At 41.6% G+C, this 25,890-nt stretch overlaps 3 protein-coding genes across 13 annotated transcripts in view; 2 read left to right on the top strand and 1 right to left on the bottom strand.

The window, feature by feature from the left end:
* Window positions 1-6,212, top strand: part of ITGB7 (integrin subunit beta 7) — a 58,897-nt gene extending 52,685 nt beyond the window's left edge. For all 3 annotated transcript variants that reach the window (XM_039330574.1, XM_039330572.1, XM_039330573.1), the window contains one exon: window positions 708-6,212. In XM_039330574.1, the coding sequence (XP_039186508.1) occupies window positions 708-791 (84 nt within the window). In that variant the 3' untranslated portion in view covers window positions 792-6,212. The remainder of the gene's footprint in view (window positions 1-707) is intronic.
* ZNF740 (zinc finger protein 740) lies at window positions 2,606-22,435 on the bottom strand. 4 transcript variants are annotated; one of them, XM_039330583.1, is made up of 7 exons: window positions 22,284-22,435; window positions 19,565-19,932; window positions 16,737-16,868; window positions 16,470-16,556; window positions 13,065-13,188; window positions 10,643-10,761; window positions 2,606-6,909 (listed from the first exon to the last, which is right to left on the bottom strand). In XM_039330583.1, the coding sequence occupies exons 2-7, from the start codon at window positions 19,571-19,573 to the stop codon at window positions 6,820-6,822; spliced, it is 561 nt and encodes a 186-aa protein (XP_039186517.1). In that variant the 5' UTR covers window positions 19,574-19,932; window positions 22,284-22,435; the 3' UTR covers window positions 2,606-6,819. The 4 variants fall into 4 exon arrangements, with proteins under 4 accessions (XP_039186517.1, XP_039186519.1, XP_039186516.1 ...); XM_039330585.1 differs by having other exon boundaries at window positions 16,776-16,868; XM_039330582.1 differs by having other exon boundaries at window positions 19,706-19,932.
* Window positions 22,436-22,493: 58 nt separating this feature from the next.
* LOC120302351 (cysteine sulfinic acid decarboxylase-like) overlaps window positions 22,494-25,890 on the top strand; it is a 34,668-nt gene continuing 31,271 nt past the window's right edge. For 4 of the 6 annotated variants that reach the window (XM_039330576.1, XM_039330577.1, XM_039330575.1 and 1 more), the window contains exon 1: window positions 22,494-22,638. The gene's annotated coding sequence lies outside the window, so the exon portion shown is untranslated. Of the gene's footprint in view, window positions 22,673-25,890 lie in introns of all 6 variants that reach the window. The other 2 variants (XM_039330579.1, XM_039330581.1) reach the window with 1 other exon arrangement.

Here is a 25,890-nt window from a genome sequence, read left to right as displayed (position 1 = left end):
CTCTTTTCTTTAGACTAGCCAAACCCAAGTCCCATAGCTGTTCTTCATATGTTTTAGTCTCCAGGCTATGAGGAGGGACATTTTGTGGCTTGTTCTTAACCATACATGCTGAGCAGTGCTGTTCTTCTACCTACCATTGAGGACGTGAGCAGCTTGGGACCCTCCTGAGGGTTGGACTATAGTTATCCTCTGCTCCAGTTTGTACACTAAGGACTTATAGGGCCCCAAGCTCCATTCAACTTTACATGGATGAAAGTAGCTTTAACAAAGCAACTAAAGCCATCTGAATTAAATTTAGCTTGGGTGCCTTAAGACCTTTTGATGCAATTCAGTTAACTCTAGCACAAACTACAAAGATCTTTTGCACAAAAGCATACAGACTACTCTGGCTTCTCTAGGAATTGACACTTTCTAGCTGGTGGTGTCACTTGCAGCAATCCCATTCTGAAGGTTACTTGGAGGCAGTGCATCAGAATGCAGTTCACTTGATTAACTCTAATTTTTAGGTGTAGATTAGCTAGCATGTGGTTCAGTGTGTCACACCAACAAAGCCTAAAAATCATCCTGAGATAACTTCAGAGTGAGTTCTGGGGAAGGAGACAATGGGCCTTTTCAAAGCTGAGCCCATTTGCAGATGGAGTCCTACTGAATCAAGCTACAAATTCAGCATTTGCATTTTGCCCTGATCTTCCAATTTCTTTTTTCAGGTGAACAACTTCAGGTTCAGGAGTGCCACAACGGTCATCAACCCCCAGGACAATGGTTATGAAAACATTGCAAACAAAACTTGACAACACTGTGCCAACAGCTGAAGATACTTTATGACTTTGGAGGAGAGACATCTGCGTGAAAATTTCCCCCTGAGCAAGCTCTAGATGTAGTTCGACTTACATCACAAACTAATCTCAAATGGGATTGAAATAATGAATCAATATGTGTAGCAAAATCTCAAAGTGATTGATCAATAAAATCTTTATTGTACTGTGCTTTTATTTGACACGGTGTGTTTTGTGCTTGGAAACACATAGCGCATTGATCAGGGACATGAAATGCTGCAGCTGTTTTTCAGCATTATGCAGAAAATTAATATTCACCTTGAGCAAAACCTAACATCTCTTGCATAGGCCCCACTTTCTGGTGAATCTCCTTGAAATGGTTCATCCACACTGATCTGCATATGGGCTGCCACTGTCCCCAATACTGTTAATAAGGGTCATTCCTCACTTGCACCTACCCATGGCATAAACTTGCCCTGGAAAGATCTTTCTTTCTGATGGGTCTCTGTGGTGCGGCTTTGATTTCACCTCCAGCCCATAGGTAAAATAACCTTACATTATCCTTGGCTCTATTGGTGGTGGCAACAAAAGCCACAAAATGTTTATTAAACACTCCCACTCACTGAGATGAAGTCATAGGGATAGGGATAGTCATAGACAAGTTTGTTTAGTGTAGGGGTGAAGGTGTTGGCCTAGAAACCAGGAGACTGTGAATTCTAGTTTCGCCTTAGGCATGAAAACCAGCTGGATGACTTGGGGCCGGTCACTCTCTCTCAGCCCAAACTATCTCAGAGTTGCTGTTATGAGGAAAAGAGTAGTAGTATTAGTAGGTTCACCATCTTCAGTTGCTTATAAAGGGCAGGATAAAAACATCTAATAAAAAAGTAAATAAAATAGGGATCATTTCAAGCTTTGGGCCCACAATCAACTTTGCCGCCCATTCTGCTATTGTATCCCTAAAGGATGGACCCAGTAGCTGATGTGCCTTCAGATTCACACAACCCTGGCAAAGCTGCATCTTTTAGCATTGGGTTTCTCCTTGTATTTTTCTGGCAATCCAATTTCACACTGGACTAATTTAGTGATGACTTAATGGTGGATAGACAGCACTAATGCAGCAAAAGTGAAATGATCTAACAGGAGCAGACACCCCTTCCTTCCAATAAAGTTAGGTGGTTTAAAGTTCCTGTAGCCAACCAATACGCCCAAATTTGGAAGTTGGGTATTTTTGGAACCATAAACCTGGAAGTTTAAGAACAGATTGCTTAGCTTCCAGCACAACCACTGATCGGGGCATAATCAACCTAAAGCCTACCTCTTCCCCACAGCACATCTACAGTAATATTCTGAGCAGCTATTGTGGCAACACATATTGTTAACATGGACCCGATGGTTTTTTTCCCCTTTTCTATTAGGAATGCATTTTCTCCCAGATCTAGAAGTGAGAGATTTCTGCCTGAAAGCCGAGAGAGCTGTTGACAGAGCTATGATCAGTACGGACCAGCAACTTAATTATCTTTTAAAGTCAGCCCTACCACTCTGGCTATGACCTTCTCCACCACTGGAATGCAACTTCAGAAAACTAAAAGATCATTCAAATCTGGTGAACACAGTATCGTGCCATCTTCTCTGTTCTTGTGTTCCACTGCAGGTCCTTCATCCAAGTATGCAGCAGAATAAAACAAACTGGTCAAAGAATATGTAACATCCAAGCTAATGGTATGGAGAAGCAGTGAAGCTAAGGTTTGGGAAGGAAAGCAAGCCGAGTTTATTCCAATTACTGAAATAGAACACTCACACAAAAAGGAAAAGACACCACACTGTAATGGTAAAAAGATACAAGTTTATAGCATCTTATAAAAACTACAATTTAAAAGTGATCCTGTCCTAGGGTAACACAACCCTGCCCCAATTCCCTTCCCTGCGAAATCAGTTGAGTTAAAGGGAAGGAAAATAAATTATCTTAGAAAAAGCTATTGGACCTTCACATTCAGTCCACAGGGTATCTGGTCAGGCTGAAGTGCTAGATTGTTTTTTTTCCTTTCAGGAGGACTATGTAAAAGCCAAATATGAACTGCAAGAAAAGATCCGTCACATCTTCTTCCTATTTAAACAAACTCCTAAATTAAGACCAGCAGCAGCACATCGGAAAGCACCTTAAGGCACCCAGTCCATGTGACAAGCACAATTTGTCCTTCTGCTACCAGCACCCAAGGAAAGGAATGGGAATAGCAACAGTTCCCAATGGCATCCACTGTCAAAATGAGATTTCTCACTTCCATGGAGGGAAATTAGTATGATGGAGGACAAGGGGCAAATAAAGCTCCTTCAAAAAATGTGCCCTTGGCTACACTTTAGCGCAACACAAATACAGGCACTCCTCAGGGTACACAAAGGTTCCAATCCACCTGACTTTCGCACAGATTGGCTTGCATACACTGTCGTTTTACACACACACACACACAAGACATTATCTGTCAGAATTACAGAGGTCTGGACTTGTATATCTCCTGGGGGGCTGTGTGTATAAGCAACATATTCAGGTTGGACAAAGATACAGGGGAAAATCATCACACATACACTCTAAAGACTGGCTTCTCCATCTCCAGGAGAGACATTACCATAAGACTGTGTTGGTAAAATTGTGTGTCTCTTATGTTCCCACAAAGGAAGCACATTTTCACATTTTCCATTTCCATTCCACAGAACCCCATTTTCCAGTCTGCTGTGACCTGGAATTGTCAAGCCATCCAATTCATCCATCTCTTTGATACAAACACGTCAAAGCAATTCCATCCATTGTGCTGGTACTGAATATTTTAAAACAGTACATTGTTTTTACCTAAAAGCTAAGTCTCACTTTCCTGAACCTTCAACATATTAGTTCTCTTTTCACCTCACTGCCTCTGCATAATTTTATTTGAAAAAAAAAATCGTTCTGATATGGTTTTGGTCCCTTGCACTTTAAAGAGTGGCAATCAGTGAAACTTCCAGGCAAGTTTCACTTCCTTTCAATTTCATCTCTGTAAAGAAAAAGAAAATGCAAAGACCTTAGTGCAATTATAACCACTGCATAACATTTCTAGTCGAGACGAACCAATAGCAATTAATAGATACTATCAATTTCATTAGGGAGGGTCAAGCTATTTGTTTAAATAAAACAACCTTCCACAGAAAACTATTTCCCCGCATTTTGCTAACTTACTGCCTGCAGGCAATTTAATAGAAAAATGCTTGAACCATATTGTTCTGTCCAATTATTAAAATTATTCTTGAACTGTTACACTCTTTCTGCCTTCTCCCCCATCAACAACACCATACAGTACTTCACTTCTGAGCAAAATTCAGCAATGAATGTCACATACAACTTGTTTTTGAGGTTAACATTCTTCTTCCTTCACTCCTGAACAAGGAAAGAGAGCTGGACAACAAAAATTGGCAGACACCAATTAATGCCTATCTAGATTGTTGATAAATGACTGCGCTGGTCAAGAATGTGGAATTCCTCTCCCAGAGTACATCGTGTTAACTAGCCTCCCGAGTTCCTATGGCAGCACCCTAGCAAGAGGGCAGAGCCTAAGCAAAACACATCCCTGTGCTCCTAAAGCTGCACATGCTTTAGAGGACCCCAAAGAGCCCAGAGTCATTACCCTGCTTGGCACGTAAAGCATTTGGCAGTATGAGGCGGTTCACTCAAGAGATTCACCCCGTCTCTTAGAGAAATACTAGGCAACAGTGAATATGCTTTATAATGCCATGTCTCAATTATTGGATTAGGACCAGAAGGACAGAAAAATACATCTAGTACTTGACAAAGAGATTTCTTCTACTCAAGCAACTTTTTTTCTCCCACCTGAGCACATTGTTACTTTCCCCTGAAACAGTTACATTCCAATTTCCTTTCCTCCTTTTTTCCTAAATATCTACATTTCCTCAAACCTTTTCCTACAGCAATTATTTTATTTCCCTTTGGTGAGAAACAATCCTCAGGAAACTGAAAGATATTAGGGTGGTATGTTTTTTTTTTCTAAAGAGCAGCCATTTTCATTTTTATCAGCCCCACCAAAACTGCAACAAACCTCCAAGAGTTTGGGATGTCCTAATCATTCCTAGAAACTGCAAACTAAAAGTCAATGTTAATTTTAGGCTGTGAATAATATTGGCTCTTCCAATGAACAAGGGAAGGGGAATCAAAGAGCTTTTATTTTTTAAAAAATGATCTCCTCTACAGTAACATTCCCCAAGCTAATGTTTTCCAGATTTATTGGATTACAACTCCCATGATCCCTAGGCAAGAAGAAAGATGATCAAAAGAACAATGCCTCTTGCTAGTACACTGGAATCTCCTAAATAGTTGAAAGGGGGGGGGGGCAACAATCTTGAATTTTTCAAACTTGGCAATTGTTAAGATCAGCTCCCAAAATTTCCCAGCCACACATCTGGGAGTTAAGAAGCCCACACATCTTAAAGTTGTCAAGTTTGAAAAACAGTGATCTAAAGTATCCCATCTCTGTTTATAAAACCTTTCTACTTGCAGCCCCTCAAGAACGAAGCTCTCCAGCGTGACCAAAGATCACCATTCCTCTACCAACATAGCCCTTGGTTAAAACCTATCTTAAAGCAAGGCATAACTCAAGAGTAGTTAATTCAGGGAGGGATGTATTTGAAGCCCAAGTGAGATTTGTATCTATCATTCAGATGGAGGTGTTTGCTCCTCTAACAAGTTTATTCCAGACTCAAGAGACAAATTATTACTTGCCCTGTAGAAAGACCATTGTAAATGTGACGGGGGGGGGGGGGGGACAAGGGTCTTGGGAGGGTTCCTGCTTTCCCTTGCAAACCTGCCACTGCCTATTGCAACTAAGCTGAAATAATAGCATGTATTAAAAAATTGCATATTGGCAACAAGCCTTATTTTCAAACTTCAACGAAGCATCCCAGGAACAATCAGAATTCATGGTGCATGGGAATGCTGACCCTCAGTCTTCCCAAGGTGTATTTTATTCCAAGAGACTTATCAAGAGGCCCTCCCCTACTCTCCCCCCACAGAGATCGCCGTTCTTCAGCATGAGGCTTAGAAGATGGGTGCCCATGGACTAGAGCTGGCGCTTCATATTATTTATACGGAAACAGGATTGCCGCCTAAGAAAGCTCTGAATTCCACGTGAAGGGATATGTAACAGGTAGGTCCTGAATGGATGGCTATTTACAAGGGAAAGTGAAGGGACCACACACAATTATCCTCCTCTCCTGGGAGGAAAACAGAGCCTTCCAGCCAGCTGAATATCAACCGGATCTTGATAAATGGAACACATCTAAGGTAGATCTCTATGTTGACCCAACAGCATGTCACCTTCTGCAGCCCTTGTTTCTTGAAACCTGAAAGTTGAGACCACTAATCACGGTTAAGAGAATAGCACGGAAAGAAAAAAAAAAGTCCCGTAGACCTTATGCCCAAGCATAAATGAGACAGTCTCTTGTGATGCCAGAGTGCAGTATCCTGCTGCTGCTAATCCGTTCCAGGTAGTGGATCAGCTCCGCAAAATAGTTCGCTGCTCGACTGGCGGTGATCACTGTTTTTTTTTTTTTTCCATAAAATATTTGCCTGTCGTTCTCCCACTTTTGCAAGCCCAAATATCAAGCCATCTGGCAGATCGTCTGTTAATTGAGAGCACCGGATCTGGTCAGAATGGCTTGCAGAAGGCCCCCCCACTATGCTTTCAAAGCCTTTCCTGAGGCAAATGGTGATAATTTCAAAGAAACTAAACAGAAACAGAAAGCGCACCCTTGGCAATGTTTATCCCCAACTGCAGCGAGCTTCCCAAAATGGCTGGGAGCCAGCCCTGCTTTGTCCTCCATTTATTTACAGTGTCAAGACCATAGTTGAAGTCTATGCCCACTTTCAGCTCTGCTCCTTCCACAGGAGTAGGCTCAGCAGGCAAACCCAGGCGCAAAACACAAGCAGGCGAACAAGCCCACTCCCAGAGCATCTGGTGGGCGTCCCAGCTCCTTCTTAAAAGCCCAACTCTTCTCTGGCCCAACTCTAAAGCAGTAGCTGGGAGTCGGATGCTTTGCTGGGGCAGCCCTGGCACATTCGTTTGTGTCTCAGCAACCGGTCTGTCCTGGAGAAGCTCTGTGAAAGGGAAAGGAGAGAAAAAATAAAATCCGGGGAGATGACCAAAGAGACAAGACTCTATGCCAGAGGTGGGGAACGATGGTTCCATTATGACTTGTGGACTTCAACCCCCCAGAATTGCTGAACCAGCAGGAAGTCCACAAGGGCCATAGTTCCCACCCCTGCTCTATGTAAAACCAAAAGCAAAGCCATAAACCCTGTATTCTAGGTCAGTGCAACTGAAAACCGAATGTGGGGTAGTGGGCCTTTGCGACTGGGGCAAATCCTCCTTCTGTCAAGGGAAGCTCACTTCAAAGGAATTATACTTTCTCCACCAATCCCTCATAGAGTTACCCTTCAAGAAGAAGGGAGAAGGAAGATGGAATACTCTGTGCTCCACAGTGACTTTTCAGAGGATTTTAAAAAAGAAGAAGCTGAACCTCAACTAGAATGCAGGATTTGTAGCATCGATTTTACTTTTGCAGAGACACAGAACTAAAATCCAGGCTGGCCAGTTCAAACTCATTCAGGAAATTCTGGACCCTTCCTTAGGTATGCCAGATCACAATTCTGGAATGGCAACAAAACCCACAGCGGACAGAATTTTCTTGACACATGGGAAAAAAGTGTGTAATTTCAGATGGACTAATGAGGCCTTTGAGTGGACTATCAAGGGCTATGCTTTAGGAGAAGAACATGGACTGAACAACAAAGATGGGCCACTATTTAAATAAAACTTTAACTATATTAACAATTACTGGTTAGTTAACTGATTTCTCCGTCACTTATTTAATTTCTCATAACCTACTTAATTCCCACCTTTAAAATAAGGTCAATTTTCCAGTTTTAAAAATGACATTATTTATATGCAGTTATTTCATCTGACATCCAAGCCTCTCAACTTAGCCGCTGAAAACGTTAATTGTGAAATTAATTAAATTGAATGACATTCACCCCATGTTTTTCAGTCCCACCTTAAAAGAACTGACATGCTACTAAGAAAAGAAAAATGAACCCTGCATGATTGTCTAGATGGTGAAGACTGGAATGTCTACTGATGGATGCTACAGCCACTTAGTGGTCAGGAAGAGAAAGGGGAAAGAGTTTTAAAATGAGTATAGCAATAGCACTTAAGACTTATATACCACTTCACAGTGCTTTACCTCTCTAAGCGGTTTAGAGTCAGCATATAGCACTTAGACTTATATACCACTTCACAGTGCTTTACAGCCCTCTCTAAGCGGTTTAGAGTCAGCATATAGCACTTAGACTTATATACCACTTCACAGTGCTTTACAGCCCTCTCTAAGCGGTTTAGAGTCAGCATATAGCACTTAGACTTATATACCACTTCACAGTGCTTTACAGCCCTCTCTAAGCGGTTTAGAGTCAGCATATAGCACTTAGGCTTATATACCACTTCACAGTGCTTTACAGCCCTCTCTAAGCGGTTTAGAGTCAGCATATAGCACTTAGACTTATATACCACTTCACAGTGCTTTACAGCCCTCTCTAAGCGGTTTAGAGTCAGCATATAGCACTTAGACTTATATACCACTTCACAGTGCTTTACAGCCCTCTCTAAGCGGTTTAGAGTCAGCCTATAGCACTTAGACTTATATACCACTTCACAGTGCTTTACAGCCTCTCTAAGGGTTAGAGTCAGCATTATAGCACTTAGTAATTATATACCACTTCAACCAGGGCTTACAGCCTCTACTAAGCGGTTTAGAGTCAGCATAGAGCACTTAGGAATTATATCACCACCTTCACAGTGCTTTACAGCCCTCTCTAAGCGGTTTAGACGTCAGCATATACGTGCACTTAGACTTATATACCACTCACATTGCTTTACAAGCCCTCTATAAAGCCGGTAGATTCAGCATATAGCACTTAGACTAATATACCACCTTCACAGTGCTTTACAGCCCTCTCTAAGCGGTTAGAGTCAGCATATAGCACCTTAGACTTATATACCACTTCACAGTGCTTTCAGCCCTCTCAAGCGGTTAGATCAGCATATAGCACTTCGACTTATATACCACTTCACAGTGTTTACAGCCCTCTATAAAGCGGTTTAGAGTCAGCATATAGCACTTAGACTTATATACCACTTCACAGTGCTTTACAGCCCTCTCTAAGCGGTTTAGAGTCAGCATATAGCACTTAGGCTTATATACCACTTCACAGTGCTTTACAGCCCTCTCTAAGCGGTTTAGAGTCAGCATATAGCACTTAGACTTATATACCACTTCACAGTGCTTTACAGCCCTCTCTAAGCGGTTTAGAGTCAGCATATAGCACTTAGACTTATATACCACTTCACAGTGCTTTACAGCCCTCTCTAAGCGGTTTAGAGTCAGCATATAGCACTTAGACTTATATACCACTTCACAGTGCTTTACAGCCCTCTCTAAGCGGTTTAGAGTCAGCCTATAGCACTTAGACTTATATACCACTTCACAGTGCTTTACAGCCCTCTCTAAGCGGTTTAGAGTCAGCATATAGCACTTAGACTTATATACCACTTCACAGTGCTTTACAGCCCTCTCTAAGCGGTTTAGAGTCAGCATATAGCACTTAGACTTATATACCACTTCACAGTGCTTTACAGCCCTCTCTAAGCGGTTTAGAGTCAGCATATAGCACTTAGACTTATATACCACTTCACAGTGCTTTACAGCCCTCTCTAAGCGGTTTAGAGTCAGCATATAGCACTTAGACTTATATACCACTTCACAGTGCTTTACAGCCCTCTCTAATCGGTTTAGAGTCAGCATATAGCACTTAGACTTATATACCACTTCACAGTGCTTTACAGCCCTCTCTAAGCGGTTTAGAGTCAGCATATAGCACTTAGACTTATATACCACTTCAGTGCTTTACAGCCCTCTCTAAGCGGTTTAGAGTCAGCATATAGCACTTAGACTTATAGACCACTTCACAGTGCTTTACAGCCCTCTCTAAGCGGTTTAGAGTCAGCATATAGCACTTAGACTTATATACCACTTCACAGTGCTTTACAGCCCTCTCTAAGCGGTTTAGAGTCAGCATATAGCACTTAGACTTATATACCACTTCACAGTGCTTTACAGCCCTCTCTAAGCGGTTTAGAGTCAGCCTATAGCACTTAGACTTATATACCACTTCACAGTGCTTTACAGCCCTCTCTAAGCGGTTTAGAGTCAGCATATTGCCCCCCCCCAACAATCTGGGTCCTCATTTTACCAAACTCGGAGAAGGCTTTCCAGAAGAAACAAAAAGAAGCCCAAGGGAATGGGGGAGTCAGGGACATTTTGGTGGGGATGAAAAATCATGGTGAGCATTGGGGCAAAAATGAAGAGAGGATCTGAGCTGGCTGAAAGAAACAAGGCCAACGAGAGGGCCAGGGATAGGACTGGTGTGACTCCACCAGGACAGTGAATGGGGCTGGCCATGCAAGGGGATGGAAGAGAAGGAGATGGGCTTGGCAGCCATGCACATGGACCTATTCCCCCGAAGGGAAGGGGGATGCAGCAGAAGTAATCTAGTTCTAGTGGGACACAGTTTACAGTTGCACAAGCCAGTCAAGAGGAGGTGGTTTGGGCAAACATTGAAAGGAATCTGGCAAATGCATCCAAGAAGCAGACCACAGATGGTCCAGTTGTAGATACAGGTTGTAGTGCTCTTCTCTATGCTAATGTGAAGTCTTAACACACATCTGCCAAGATTCCCGCTCTACATGTGGAATACAAATGGAAAGAGTTCTTACCTGCAGGCAGCGTTCACACTGATATGGCTTCTCTCCACTGTGGACACGCTTGTGGCGCTCCAGATGGTACTTCTGGATGAAGCGCATGTCACACACGTCACATTCAAAAGGCTTCTCTCCTTTAACAGAGGGTAGGGAGGAAGTAATTATTTCCGGAGTTGTAACCCCTATACTTTTAGAGGGAAACAAGGTGGCAAGAATCCTTCTAAGCAAAGATCTAACCATACAAAGCAGAGATTCCTAGGGAAGTCATATAAGACACTGAAACAAGAGATGGTCTTGGTGGACTGTATGCTACAGGACACTCCAGGCCCAAATGAAAATGCGATGTCATTTCTCACTCTTCCCTTCCCTAACCTTACTTTTCACTTGGCAAGGCAGGCCCAGATTGTGAATTTGGAAACCCTGGTTTCTAGTTCTTCAAGAGCTGGAGATTATTTCTGCAAGTCTATTTCTACATGGACGAAGCTGCTCTTCATGCATCCAGTGTTTTAGAAAAGAAATAGGCGAACCCTTTTCTTACAGTCCCAGGCCTGAAGGAATTCTTCCATGATTTCACAAAGAGATATTTTTTTAAAAAATATCCCTTTATTTAATTCTAAAGATGAGCACACTCTGGAGCAGGGGTGTCAAACTGGCAGCCCATGGGCTGGATGGGTCACACATAGGCCATGCCCACCCTAGATCTGCAAAGGCAAAAAAATGTCACGATACATCATATGACACAATTGAATTTGACACCCGTGCTCTAGAGATTTGGTGAATAAATAGGCAGGAAGCTTTAGTACTTATTAAGAGTGATGCGTATTTCAAAAATAATCCAGGATTTGGAAGAAATGTTCCAGGCCTTATGCCAGGGGTCTTCAAACTTGGCTCTTTTATGACTTGTGGACTTCACCTCCCAGAATTCCTCAGCCAGGCACTGTGGCTGAAGAACTCTGGGAGTTGAAGTCCACAAGTCATAAAAGGGCCAAGCTTGAAGACCCCTGCCTTATGCAAACATAATATGTCCTTGCTGTTTATTTAAAAAGCCTGACTTTCTTCAGGCTTGCAAGTTGAAAGTGATTTTTTTTAAAAAACTGGCTACTTCAAGAATCACATTAACTTTAATGGATTAACTACTTAAAGCATCAGCGACTGCTGCAATAGTTTTTCAGGCCCATTGGGCAGCCTGGAAAAAGTCCAGTGACTTTCATGGATAACGGAGAAGAACTGTGCTCACCTAAAATCCAAAGTATTTCTTCTGAATCTTTTTTTTAAAAAAAAAAAATAGGCATATTACTGAAATTTACTAGCCAGTTAAAATACTGGTTAATAATTTGTTTGGTTCAGATTAAGAAACCCTCCCCCTTTCTGCCATATGAAAGACGGCAGAAGAAACCCAGAGTATCTCTTCCACAGTAACCAGAGCTACTTTGCCACTCCATCGGTTATACTATAGATTTCAGAATGCTTGGAAAAATGAAGTGCGGAATATTTACAGTAAAGTTCCATGGCTAATCTACACGAAAACATGTAAACATTTCTCTCTCCTTGATATAATTCATTAATCTCAAAGGCCAAATTACTTTTAACCCGGCATCCAGCCTGAGCCTTTGACTGATGCATTTCAAAGAGAAGAGCGCCATCTACCGGTAGCCCAAGGACAGGGCAACTGACTGGAATGATGTTTTAAAGCTAACAATTTTGTTCCCTGAACACATAAACTGCAGAACATTTAAGCCTGAAATTGAGAGAGGCATAGATATGTACGGATTCTGTGATAACCTGGATAGAAATTGTTTCAGCAAATGGAGAACAACATTTGATAGCCCTTTTGCAGGTTGTGGTTCTGCATCACAATCAGTACAAGTAGTCTTTGATTTACAACCATAATAAAGCCGGCTTATTACAGTTATAAGTCATGACAATCGTTAAAGCAAGTCGCCTGTGCGACTGATTTTACAATCTTTTCTGCGATGGTTGTTAAGTGAACCCACTGTTCACTATGGGCTGGTTTTGCTGGAAATTAGAAGTAAATGCTAGGTTTTTTTCAGTGAAACTATCATAAAATGTGACCATGGGACACTGCAAATGGTCATAAATGCAGGCCACTTGCCAAGCACCTAAAATGCAGCCGCAATGTGTGTGCGTTCGAATTTCATAACCAGGTCGTAAGTACCAATGGGGAGATCTGTCACCACTATTACCAGTCATTAAACAATTGGTCATAAGTTAGAGGTAGTGCTACTAAACTTCCTTTACTACACTTTCCAGTTACAAGACTTAGACTGCTGAAACTACTTCCAGGGTGAAGATAGGAGCTGGATTCTTGGTATGTTGAGCATCTGCACCCGCACATATATATACACACACACTGCCTATTTCCGAAAGCAAGATGTCTTAGTTAAGCTTATCAACTGGCAAATGACCCTAGGCTTACCAGTATGAATAAGGATATGTCTCTTGAGGTGATAACTGCTCCGGAATGCTCCAAAACAGTGCTCACAAATAAAATTCTTGGGAATCCGGACCTGGAAGGATCCATTCTGCTCTATCACCATTACCTGCAAGCAAGCATAAAACAACATCTCAGCAAACATGCAACATGCCTATCCAGGCTATCTTCCAACTGAGTGTTTGCACATCTGTCAGGAGGTTTAACTAAGAGATTTGTCAGTGCTTATACAGTACTTCTGCCTCCTCTATAGACCGGGGGGGGGGGCAACCCCAGGTCTGTGGACTGGCACTGATCTACAGCATGCCAGAAACCAGGTCATGCAAACAAGCGAAGCCTCATCCACAAGATGCAGGCAGCACACAAAACCACGCTCCCTCCGGTCTACGGAAAAACCTCTCTCCATGGAACCAGTCCCTGGTGCCCAAAAGGTTGCGGGGATGCTGCTACAGACTGTCCACTCTCCCTGTTTCAAGCCACAGCAGAATGAATTGCACAACACGGTGGAAGAAAACAAAGCATCTCTTACATAACTATTTTAAATTTTTACAATTGATATGTTATGGTTCTGACAGATAAAACTCTTCAAAGAACTTTGAGGCATTGTTTACCCAAATCTGGATTCCCTTCCCCTGAGCACATGGTATCTAAGCACAATCCCCTCCTCCAATTAACAGTCATAAATCACATTCTCCAATTAGTTTGAAATGCAGGCTTTCCCTCCAGTTCTCCAACCCACCAATTCTTATCATCTCTTATTTCAATAACCTTGGTTCACACACTAGGTTCAGTATTATTATGTCTAGCTAAACTCTCTTGCACATTCCTCCCCCCAGCATCATCTAACTCTAGCTCTAACTCTAAGAGTAAACCATAAGAAGAAAAGGGTTGCATCTCCATCTGTTGTCAAAGCAAAAACATCCAATGTTAGCAGCGTTGACATGATACAGGTTGCCTCTTTAGCTTTGTTTGGTATGGAACAGATTGCCTGGATTTTTTCTTTTAAATTACACAGATTTATTAGTATGTTCTTCTGTTAAAAATGCAAAAAATATCTGATATTTGACCCCTAATGGAAATAGGTTGATCTTCAACAGAAACATGGTGGATATTTGCCCACTTCCACTTAATCTCATTTAGCTTAATATATGATAGGCATGTGCCAAGCAATCTGTTTTTCCTCTGCATTTGAGAAGTGCGGAGTGGCTTGTGAGTTTCCAGGCCAGGAAGTGATTTTTCTTGGGAGCATTACAATCCACTTCCTGTTCGGGAAATACGCTTCCAGAAATGCACAAACTCCTCTGGGCTGTTTTGGATAAGATTGCAACATTCTGGAGAGGAACTGCTGTAATTAACATGGAGTTTCCAGCAAATATCTGCTCTGCCTCCAACAATTCACTTCACTGTCTTGGGTGTTATGGGGCAATTCCACAGAAAGAAACCCAGCCTTCCCTTGAGGGTTTGTCAGGGGGGTCTGAAAGTATTGAGCGTAGTCTGTTAAGAGCAGATGGGCAGTTTTAAAAGAGAATAGAAATCTTGGGAAGTTAAGTAATCTGACAGCATTAACCCTAACTAAATATATAAAATGCACTTTGGCCCAATTCTGTTAATCTCATTTACTCCAGCTGAATAGTATTTTCTTCAATTCTTATGGTTTACCGCCAGAGATTTATCCACTGAACTCAGAGTACCGTTCCAAAGACACTAAGAGAGGGTTTTTTATATTTCATAGAAAAAGAATATTTATTTTAAAAGGTCACATAATGATTGCTAAGCTCCTATTCTTCATCTGAATTATCCCAATGCAATAGATGCTGGATGCAGCAACAGTATCTATGTGCCTTGTAATTCGGCCACAAGAATTAAAGTAGATTCAAGGACACTAACTAACCATATTGCTACCACCACAAGCCACAGGATGATGTCTTATAACAGGGGTCTTCAAACTTGGCCCTTTTATGACTTGTGGACTTCAACTCCCAGAATTCCTCAGCCAGCATGCCTGGATAAGGATTTCTGGGAGTTGAAGTCCACAAGTCATAAAAGGGCTAAGTTTGAAGACCCCTGTCTTATAATATGCAGCAGACACTAAGGGGGGGGGGGAAGCCTCATGGTCAAGCATCTGACAGTTTGTCTGACTAATCCTAACTTTCTGCCTTTCAGATGTATTAGATGACAAATCTTATTGGCTACCATGGCTAGGGATAATGATCATTAACAGGCTGACCTATTTGGAAAGGAGCAGAATGAAATTTGGCACAGATGTTGCACAAGCCTAACAATAAAGTTCTCCTATTTCTTATTCTTCAGAAACACATGAAGAACTATTTAAAATAATCAAGCAGGTGAAGAAGTTAACTATTAAATTTATTTATTTATAAACAAACAAACAAACAAACAAACAAATTTATTGGCCACCCATCTTACCTCAGGGTAACTCTGGATGGCTTACAATCATAAAAAAAATTGTACAAAGATAAAAGCTTGTGCTAGACAGGGATGCATTCCCATGGAAGTTTCATGGGCTGTCATACACACTGTAGCAATGGTTGTGGCTTTGCTTATCTTCAGCTTGTGCAAACAGCTAGATTTTTCAGTTCCTGCTGATTTGGCCAGTCTAAATTACTCTCAGCCAGCATTTGGCTAAGTGTCCATCTAAGATTGTCCTGAAAAGTGTGCAGAAACCCCAGCAGTTTATTAAGGGGTAGTGGCCAAAGTGGTTTTAAATGGTCATCTTCTCACAACGTATTATACAAAATCCCACCCCCCAAAATCTGGTTTTTATTGGTTCCCAAAGCACAAGGCAAAGTACTGGTTATTAATTATTCAGTTCTCACCTGCCCACCTGCACGAAGCCGCTCAAACCCTGCTGTCAGCCCTTGAAGCCCTGCCCATGTTTTGCCAGCCTAGCCCCAAAGGCTTCTGTGTTGTGAACACGAGGACAGGCCTTGTTAGCGGTGACACTCCTGCCTGGGAATACCTTACAATAACAATCCCACTTACCCCCTTCTGTTGAATATTGGAAGGCTGGTACATGCTTTCATCATGCTTTTTAGCAGTTTTCATTTAGCTGTTTTGCTCCTGATTTTTAAAGTGAGGCGCTTGCTTTAAGCCTGTCTCTTGTAACTCTTTCTAAAACTGAACTATACAATCTGCACTTTCATTATTGTTGTTTCACATATTTAAAATGTAAACTACTTCAGGTTTAGAAACTAGGTAGAAATTTCCTGAAAATAAGTCACAGCCCTGCTCACCAACATGGGGGTGGGTGGTGGGAGAACACACTTCCACAGCTGATAGCCTGTTTTTTAGTTCCATCACCTGATGGCTTCTGAGGCATTCTTTGGAGGGCTGGATCTTTACTAGGCCATATAATGAAAGATTACCTGCCTTTTTAAGGGATTTTTTAGGAGGAGACCCTTCTGCTGTTTCTTCTTCCTTCCGACTACGCGATTTCTCGCTCTCCTTGCGATGACCCTGGCAGACAGAAAGGAGGATACTGGCTACAATGGCTCAAAATTTAAATCTGACAATTTGAAAGCCAAGCCTCCCTTGCCCCAATCCTGTTTTCTCTGCTCTGTCATCCAACATGTCTGGAACAGAGAACAACGAAGTGCGCGTGCAGCATCAGACAGCTGAAAATGGGCTGGCCCTTACCAGCATGTCCGGCGCACCCCCTCTCTCCCCGTTCTCCACCTGCTTAGAGCTTTGTTTCGGCATCATCTTCTTGCTGGCAACTGTTGGCACCAGGCAAACACCAGAGAGTCCCTCACATGCCAAGAGGCTCGCCTGCAAACAGGGGAAAAAAAAAAGCAGAACAACATCAATCGATGCAGCCAAGCTGATTCCAAACAAAGTAGTCATCCCTGTAAGACTGCAGCTGTGTCTTTTAAGAGGTGGGCTACAATCTGACAATACGGTCATACTGCTGCTGCAGGCTGTGGAAGTTTACCACTGAAGATTGGTGAATGTCATTAAGGTCTGATGAGAGAGAAGACTCTCATTAGGTCAATTCAGGAAGGTTAATTCAACAGTTTCCTTGAAAGAACAAGCTGAACCAACTTTGGATCCAAATCCCAAAAGGTGCATAAGAGATGGGGGCAGACTCAGGGCACCTGCTGGCACCTTCTTAAAAAATCTACATATTTCCTGGACCCGCACAAAAGCCATGTGATTTCAGGCATATATGTTTGTGAGTTAAGGAAGCACTGATAGAATGACACAAGTTTATCCTACCCTGTTCCCCGCTCCCCCCATTCTTAGCTTAAATGTGTATTTCCCTGGGGGAGCATGGCTACTGCGCACATCGAGAAACAGGCACGGCTTAAGAAAGTGCCAACATAAAACGACCATCATGATGCCAATGCCACTTCCAAAGCATGTTTCTGCTGTGGGTCTGAACAGCTGAATAACTCTACTTCTGTCTGTATCTTGGAAATCATTTCACATCTACCAGAATCTAAGTAATTCAGCTTTCTGTGTACATCTGTCTGTTAAAACAAGGAAAAAAAGGACCGGCTTTTCTGAACATCGTTTCTTTGTTATGTGGGGCAATTCTTATCCCCTGCGTACAAGAAGTTACTGTTTATTATCTGTGCTAGCAGGGTCATGAAGAAAAGACAGAAATATGTATATATTTCTTAAATCCACGGCTATTGGTCAGTTTCCATGAGGCAAACCATTTCCATCAATTCTTCGCCAAAGAATTAAGAGACTACACAGGTAGCCTTGGCTACTGCTTCTGATGTTTTGCTCATATAAAGATAGATGTTGAGAAACAGCCATAAAACAGCAGAAACTCTACAGTTTTGTAATGTCCGGAGACCTAGCTTAATCATCTTTCAGGGCCTCACTCCGAGGTCATTACACAAAGTTAGTCATGTTGATTGGCAAGAAAGTGGAAGATGTTCATTAAGTGAAAGAAGAAGGGAGATGGGAGAGAGAGAATGCAAAATGCAAAAGGCATGTCCCACTGTCCCCCAACATCTAAAATGAGGCATAAGTCAAAGTGACAACTTTCAACACCAAATGTCATAGCTGGATCTGCAACCCAGGGGCTGCACAGGCGTAGATGTACAGCATGGCAGCAATTTAAACATTTGTGCCAGATTCTGGCATTCAATATAGGCATCTAGTGACAGATGATCACAACTATTGAAAGAGAATTACAATACTTCAGAGAAGAGCTAAGTCAGCCAAGAAGAAAAAACAGAAGAACTGGGAGTTGGGTTTGGCTGGGGCCTCATCAGCCTCAGTGGTAGTGAAACGGACAACCCCACCTCACTCCCTCAAACAATGAAACAAATAGAAATGGGATTAGTAAAGCCCTAATTGCCACTAGACTCAGACCCTGCAGTCAGTGGGGATTCTGTTTGCATCTTTTCTTGCTGAAGAAAAAGAAGCATTGTTAACAGCGGCAAAACTCGGCCAGGTTCTGGGAAAGAAGCCCATCAGGAAGAGCCTATAAGTGCTACTACTGGAGCTGCCATTTTAATTTCCCCACAGTGTATCTGGCATCCTGATGGGGCAATGAGCTCTGGAATGACACTGTGATTTTTGAAAAGTAGCTTGAAAGGCTAATAATGCAGGAGCAGCAATAGCTGCTAATGGAAAACTAGGGCAGAAGAACATTTTCCCAAGACTGTAAGATCCCAAGACATATTGATAATTGTACTGAGGAAGTAAGGAGAACAGGAAATAAAATATATGTAAAAAGAAATATAGCAGTAAATGCCGGATTAGACTCAATGCTGTAAGATCAATCAAAGATGCAGTTTGATGTATTGGATGAAACAAAGAGTCAAATTTCCTATGGTTGGGGTGTACTTTTTCCTCCCACCCCCCCCCAGTGGGTTGCAAAAGATATGGCAAATGACACAATTTGGGTAGCAAAGCTGAATTTCTGGGATGGCTTGTTGGGGTAGTCTGAAGATGATAAAGAGACAAAAATATGTATAAAGTTGTATGTAGATTTTACACATTTACTTTGTCCCGTATTGTTTTTTTGCAAACCCCACTGTGAAAAAAATAGTACTACCTAAAAACTTTGATACTACAGTCAAATATTGCTGATGAAACGTGAAGCTGGAAAATGGGGTTGGGGCAGTAGAAGTGCCTTGACATTCTTCTTCCCTCACCCATCAGCCCCTTCTCCAACATACATATAAGCCCCTAGGCTTGAAGTGAAAGACAAGAAAAATACGACAACATTTCCAGCTTGAACTGGAACTGGCTGTAAGAGAAAGCAAACAACACATGCTCCAAACATGGCTGTGAGAAGAGGGACAGAACAGCTTGGTAACCCCCAGAACTTTGACCAGGAGGGTCCAAGCATTCCAAGCTTTACAGTGCTGATTCCTGCAGCAGACCATCAAGAGCTGAACAGTTTATGTTACACAGAATGGATTATCACAGATGGCTCTTTGCAGCCACTTCCTGAATGATGGATTCCTGTGGGACAGGATGGGAGAACCAGGGCCTGTTACCTGAGCCATCGCGTTAGTCTGACAGTCCTCAATACGGAGATTACGCCAAGTCCTTACGCTTTCTCTCTCTTGCCCAGGAAAGAATTTTACGACTACAAAGATTTTTCAGTAAATCGTTTCTGCGCCGGTCCCGTCCAATACCTTCCACTTTGTTGACATCTTTCTGGAGTCGGAGAGTCCAGAATGGCGTGCAGCAAGTTTTCCCAGCCTTGTTAAAAGCTGAGAAAAATTACAGACTGTGCTGCTCTTGCAGATGAGTCACCCCAAATCTAAATCCCCCTTCAGGATGGCCCTTGCTAGGGAAAGGATGTTGAGGTCTTCTTTGCAAAGAAGCACAATATTGCTGTACGTCCACCTCCAGCTTCCACCTGTGGGTTAAGGGAAAAATATATATCTTTAAAAAGAAAAAATGAGATCAGTATTTTTTTTAAATTATAATTACACACCAGACAGTTTTACTGCAATGGCAAAAGGTATTGGTATCGCTAAAGTCTACTAAAGTATTCTGCTTATTACTAAGTTCCCATCTCTACAGTAACTGTAAAATATATCATTTCTGCAAGCTCTTGTACTAAATTCTGAGCTGCTATTTGAGTACATCATCCAGGCAATCTGTATCCTTCTATATTAAATATCATAATGCAACATTAACATAAAAATTTTCTATCTGCTTATTTTCTTTAAAAAAAATCCCTCAGTAGGAAATATAAGGATCATGTAGAAAGTCACAATGTTTTGTAAAGTCCATCTAAGCAAGACAACAGATATACTGTACTGCAGTTAAACAACTGGTCATACTCATGCAATGAAGGTAATATGCAGTGTATATGTGAATCTGATTCTGACATTAACATACTCAAAGTAGCGCAGATAGAGAACAAAACTTTACGAAGTTAACCTAGTCTCCAAACGTAAGCATTCGGTTTAATTATTAATGTAATATTTATGGTATTTAATAGGAACATTCTAGTCTCTTCATTACTATAGTTCAGTAAAAAAAATGTTTAAAACTCAAAACCAATGTTTTTAACTCTACACAACCCAGCCTTAAATCTAACATTACTGACAGAATGAAATACATAATGCCTTTTAGCAAAACCAATGTGACTGTGTAAGTAAACATTACAATACCTATGCACCAATAACATCGTGTTCACCAATTATGAAAATTTCCCCAAATTTTCAGAAAAAAACATTTTGAGTTGGGAATTCTGGGAGCTGAGGTTTATTCATGTGAAAGGCACCAGAGTTAGGAAATACTACTTAATCTATAGCGCTGCATCAAAGAAACCAAATATGTTACAATGCACAAAAGAGTAAACTGGCACTGAGAAGAAAACCAAAAATGCGGAAAAATGAAGAAAATTAGTACAGGTAGTTCTCAACTTACAACAGTTTATTTAGTGACTATTCAAAGTTACAACAGCACTGAAAAAAGTGGCATGACTGTTTTCCACACTTATGACCATTGCCAAAATCCCCATGGGTCATGCGATCAAAATTCTGATGCTTGGCAACTCATTCATATTTCTGACAGCTGCAGTGTCCCAGAGTCGTGTGAACAGCTTTTGCGACCTTCTGACAAGCAAAGTCAATGGGGAAGCACAACCATGTTACTAGCTTAACTGCAATGATTCACTTAACAACTGCAGCAAGAAAGGTCATAAAATGGGGCAAACTTGCTTAACAAATGTCTCACGTAGCAACATAAATTTTGGGCTCAATTGTGGTCATTAGCTGAGGACTACCCGTAATAAAAGTTGAGGGTTGGGTATGAAAAAGCCCATATGACTTTCCATATCAATAACTGCAATACAGCATATTGCTCAAAAATACAACCGCAAGGACCTCTGGCTTAACTACATTAAACATATGACACAAAACAAATTCTTATTTCCTATTTAAAACCTTTCCTTCATTTTTCAATAGATTGAAATATTAAGAATCCTTGACCCTTTAGATATATACCGCGCAGCATGGACTTGAGTGTTCGCACAAACCTGAGATTTGGTATTTAGGAACAAAAGGATCCATGTCAACATTTTCCCCACACCAAAAATATTTTAATACGAAGTTATCTCCTCAGAGAGGATCCTACAGAACTGTGAAAATGACTAATGTTTATTTATCCTAACCAATTCTTTACTGTTATGTCCATGAACTATTTCACAGTTCAGAATCTCTTTTAAGGACATGGTCATCTTGAAGTAACATGATGAGTAACAGCTACTTCACAATTTACGAGCTTTTTGCTCCAGAAAGATCAACATGAAACCTTGCAGAAAGTTGCAATTCGCACTGCAAAGAAGCCCGGTGCTTGGCAGCAGAATTTAAACCGATACTCCTTAATTCAGCGTAGCCAGAAGAGGGTTAGAGGGAATCCGTGGGAAGAATCAGAGACCTGACTCATTGCTCCATCTCCGATCGTACACCTGTCTTGCAAGAGACAAGCCCTCGCGGTCCCTGGAAATAGGCAGCCGAGCAGGTGACGCGGACGATTTGCACGGCGTAAAGCCCGGGAGAGCGAGCGAAGAATGAGCCCGAAAAGCGCGTGGACGAGCATGCACCGCCTCGCGACGTCTCCCCCCTCCCTTCCCGGTCTCCTCGCCCGGGCTGGACAATCAGCGCGCGGCGGCCGAGCCCCGCCAGCACTAAGGCGTGCGCGCGCTCCTCTCCCAGGGGAGGGCCGCGAGTGCGCGCGTGCAGGCCAGCCCCGCACCTGAGTTCAAACTCCCGGCGTGCCGGCTCCCCCTCTCTCGGGGAGACCAAAGCAAAACGCCTCGGCTATCGCTGCTGCTGGTCCTGCCGCTATTCCCACCGCTACCGTCGTCACCGTCGCCCTGGAAGCGGAAATGTCGGAACCCGGTACAAACTCTTGCGGGGTTTCCGGTGGCTTTGCGCGCGCACGCCTGACGACTTCCTGGTAGGTCCCCCCTCCTGCTGTCGCCACCGGAGAAAGAGAGAGGAGGTTGGGGTGGCCTTCGTGTAGCTTGGATGATGGGAGTTGTAGTCCTACCCAATCAGGACAGCTGCCGTAAACTCTGCTTCTTTTCCAGGGATACATTACTATTACGGTACAACCTAGATCAGGGATTCCCAGACTTTTTGGTATTCCTTGTTTTTTAAAAATACTCTTCCTCGAACTTTCTATTCGCTCTTTCTGTATTTTCCTTTTACTTCCTGGGTTTAGTTTGTATTGTCTTTATTCGTGTTTTTTTTTAAAGTTCAACATTTTTGGAAAAAGAAAAAAATACATTATTCCTCCTAATTCTCATTCAAATCAATTCTCCCTTTTAACAAAATGCTCAAATTAAAAGACACAAAAGCACGTATGCATTTCCTGTAGCTCTTTTAATTTTTTATTAAGTATATAAAAATAACATGGAAGTTATTTCACGTACTCATAATATAGCTGAATCAATTTCAAGATCTTACTTATAAAATTTGTCTAATATAGATCACTAGCTACCAATTTTAGAATTTTATAAACAGCACACATCTTTAAATATCTGAACAAAAGAAGTATAGTAGTTTTGATTGATGAAAAGTTTTAAACGTTGCCATTTTTAAACAAGAACGTGGTTTGCATTATCCTTATTAAAAGAGCCAGTTTTTTAAATAAACATCTAGTCAAGGACCCTTAAATAAACATGCATATTCCAGACTCTACTAACATGCCAGCTCCAGTACCTGGAGAAAAAAAACAGGTCTTTAAAGTCTTCCAAAAGGTCAACAGAGTTATCCAAGTCCCAGAGGGTAGCTTTTCATAAGGTAGGCATCATGACAGAGAAGGGACACTTCCTAGATCTTATCAAGTCATACCCTTAACCAAGAGGGCACAGAGCATTTCAATCTTCTGGATCTGGTAGGGATGGAAATATATCACTGAGGAAAAATAGTCCCACAAGTAACCTGGCTCCCACTTTATAGGTGACAATCAGCATCTTGAATTGCACCTGAAAACCAAGCAGGATTCAGTGCAGCTCACATAGTTATATGGGCATGATGTGGTGCACTTAGAATTATATATGCTGCTGCTGTATTTTGGATCAGCTTCTGAATGTTCTTCAAGGATATTCTCAAATGGAGTACATTGTAATTGTGCAGGTGGGAAATCAGTAGGGTGTGAATGATTTTGAGCAGTGATTCCTAATCTAGGAATGGATGCAATTGGTATCAAGATGGATTTGGTCAAAGGCTGTCCTGGTCACAACTCCCATCTGCTCCTCAAGGAGGAGCTGTGAGTCCAAGAGGATCTCTGGATTGTGTTCTAACTCTGTGGTTGGGAGTGTTATCCCATCCAGAGTTAACAACAGAAAATGTCTAGATGTGAGAAGTCCTAAAACCCACAGGCATTTTGTAAGTTAAAGCCTGTTCTTCCCTTTCTAGACTTTCATACCTCCAGGTACTGAGGAAGAATCTCTGTGACATCACTTGGACAGCATAGGGCAGAGATGTGTAACTCAATATCCTCAGCTACTGATGACTCCAATCAGTGGTTTGATATGGATATTATGTAGCAGGGAGAGAGTTGAGACTTGTGGCACTCCTCAAAGCGAAGGACTGGACGCCACCCCATCCAACACTTACTGGATGTGGTCTGTCCTCTCTAGCTCTTCCTTGAATGGACCTGACTATTCACTCAATGGTTGTTCCATCTTTACCTTGCCGCTCTTCTTTGCAACCTAAATTTTTCCAAAGAAGTTCTGAGCGTAGATAACGGATAACTCTCTGATCCTGATCCTCAGTTTGATCTTCTTTGCTCCTTCCTCAAAATATACCTTGATTTTGAATAATCTTAAATACAAGATGCTATTCAACAACATGGGACATGGCGTTCTTCTTTGATTGTTCTTTTTTCCAACTCATGTGCTGTTTCTCCTGTGCAGTCAGTGGAAAATAGTACCCAGAGGGATTTAGTAAATTGACAATTACTCTTTACCAATAATCTTACCACGCTGTCATGAAACATTGCTGGTTGAGCTTCAAAGCAAGCAGATTTCCTGGGATTTTTGTTTCAATTTGATACAATTTTCTGGACATGGATCCTAAGGGAATTTTCAAGCCCTAAATATTTTTCTCTTTCAGGCTCTCAATCCCCAAATATTTTTTCTCTGCAAGGCTATCCTCAGAGATGGCAGGTCAAAAGGAAGATTTGGTATATTTATAGCTTCCAAAGTATGGTTGAAATTGTGAAATGGTCAGTTTGAGAATACCATATCTGCCTTGTTAATTTTTGACCAATTCTGCTGACTGTGCACCAGTTTTTAATCCTCTTCCCTCCCAAATCAACCAAACTTGAAAACTGCCTCAGTCTTTTCTTGCTCTTTGCCTGAATAAATTCCCTTGTTAATATATCTTAATTAATGGGGATTTTAATCCAAAAATTGGTTGCAATGTTGAAAATCTATATAATGCACTTTAATGCTTGTCCTCCTGAATAAATTATTGAACCATGATTTATATCCGGATCCTTCAAGGATACAAAATGGAATTTAGCTGGGTTAAAGCTGGTACATATTTTAAATAGATTTAACTTACAAATGCTAAATGATTCCATTACAAGTGATTTTCCTTGGCGGTGCACATTTTGGTCAGATCATAGATGATATATTGTGGAGCATTTAATAATTTCTAGAGATTGGCTCCATGCCTTAAGTATTTGGCATAGTTCCTAGGTCTGAAGATAATCACCTCCTTTTAACTTTCACTTATAAATTTATCCAGGGCCCAATCAGGAATCAAATTAAAGCTTGTTTAAACTGCCATGTGGTGGGTAGGTTTCTACATAGTCAGATGGAATGACTCTTTTGATTCTTGAAGGTGGGATATTCCAACAATTTCAGAGGAAGAAAAAGGATACAAGTAGTCCTCAATTTACAACTACAACTGAGCCCAAAGTTTCCATAACTAAGCAAGAGTTAAGTGAGTTTTGCTCCATTTTATCACCTTTCTTGCCATAACTATTAAGTGAATATTACAATTATTAAGTTAGTAACATGGTTGTTAAGTGAATCTGGCTTTCCCATTGACGCTGCTTATAGGAAGGTCCTAAAAGGGGATCATATGAGCCTAAGACACTGCAACCATCATCAATACATGCCAGTTTAAATTTTGATCATGTGGCCATGGGGCTGCTGCAACAGTCGTAAGTGTGGAAAAAATAAATCAGTTTTTCCAGTGCTGCTGTAAATTCGAATGGTTACCAAATGAAAGGGTGTAAGTCAAGGACTATATGTACTCTGATTCTTTATTTGTTTGGGTCCTATTTAGACCAATCTCAAGATAATAAAATATTTGATGTACATTGTGATCTTATAGGCAGG

The sequence above is a fragment of the Crotalus tigris genome, unplaced genomic scaffold (genome assembly GCF_016545835.1).
Source record: "Crotalus tigris isolate CLP2741 ecotype Arizona unplaced genomic scaffold, ASM1654583v1 scf7180000024429.2167931701:2281839, whole genome shotgun sequence".
NCBI classification, from domain to species: Eukaryota; Metazoa; Chordata; class Lepidosauria; order Squamata; family Viperidae; genus Crotalus; species Crotalus tigris.
This window is presented reverse-complemented; position numbering and strand designations above follow the sequence as displayed.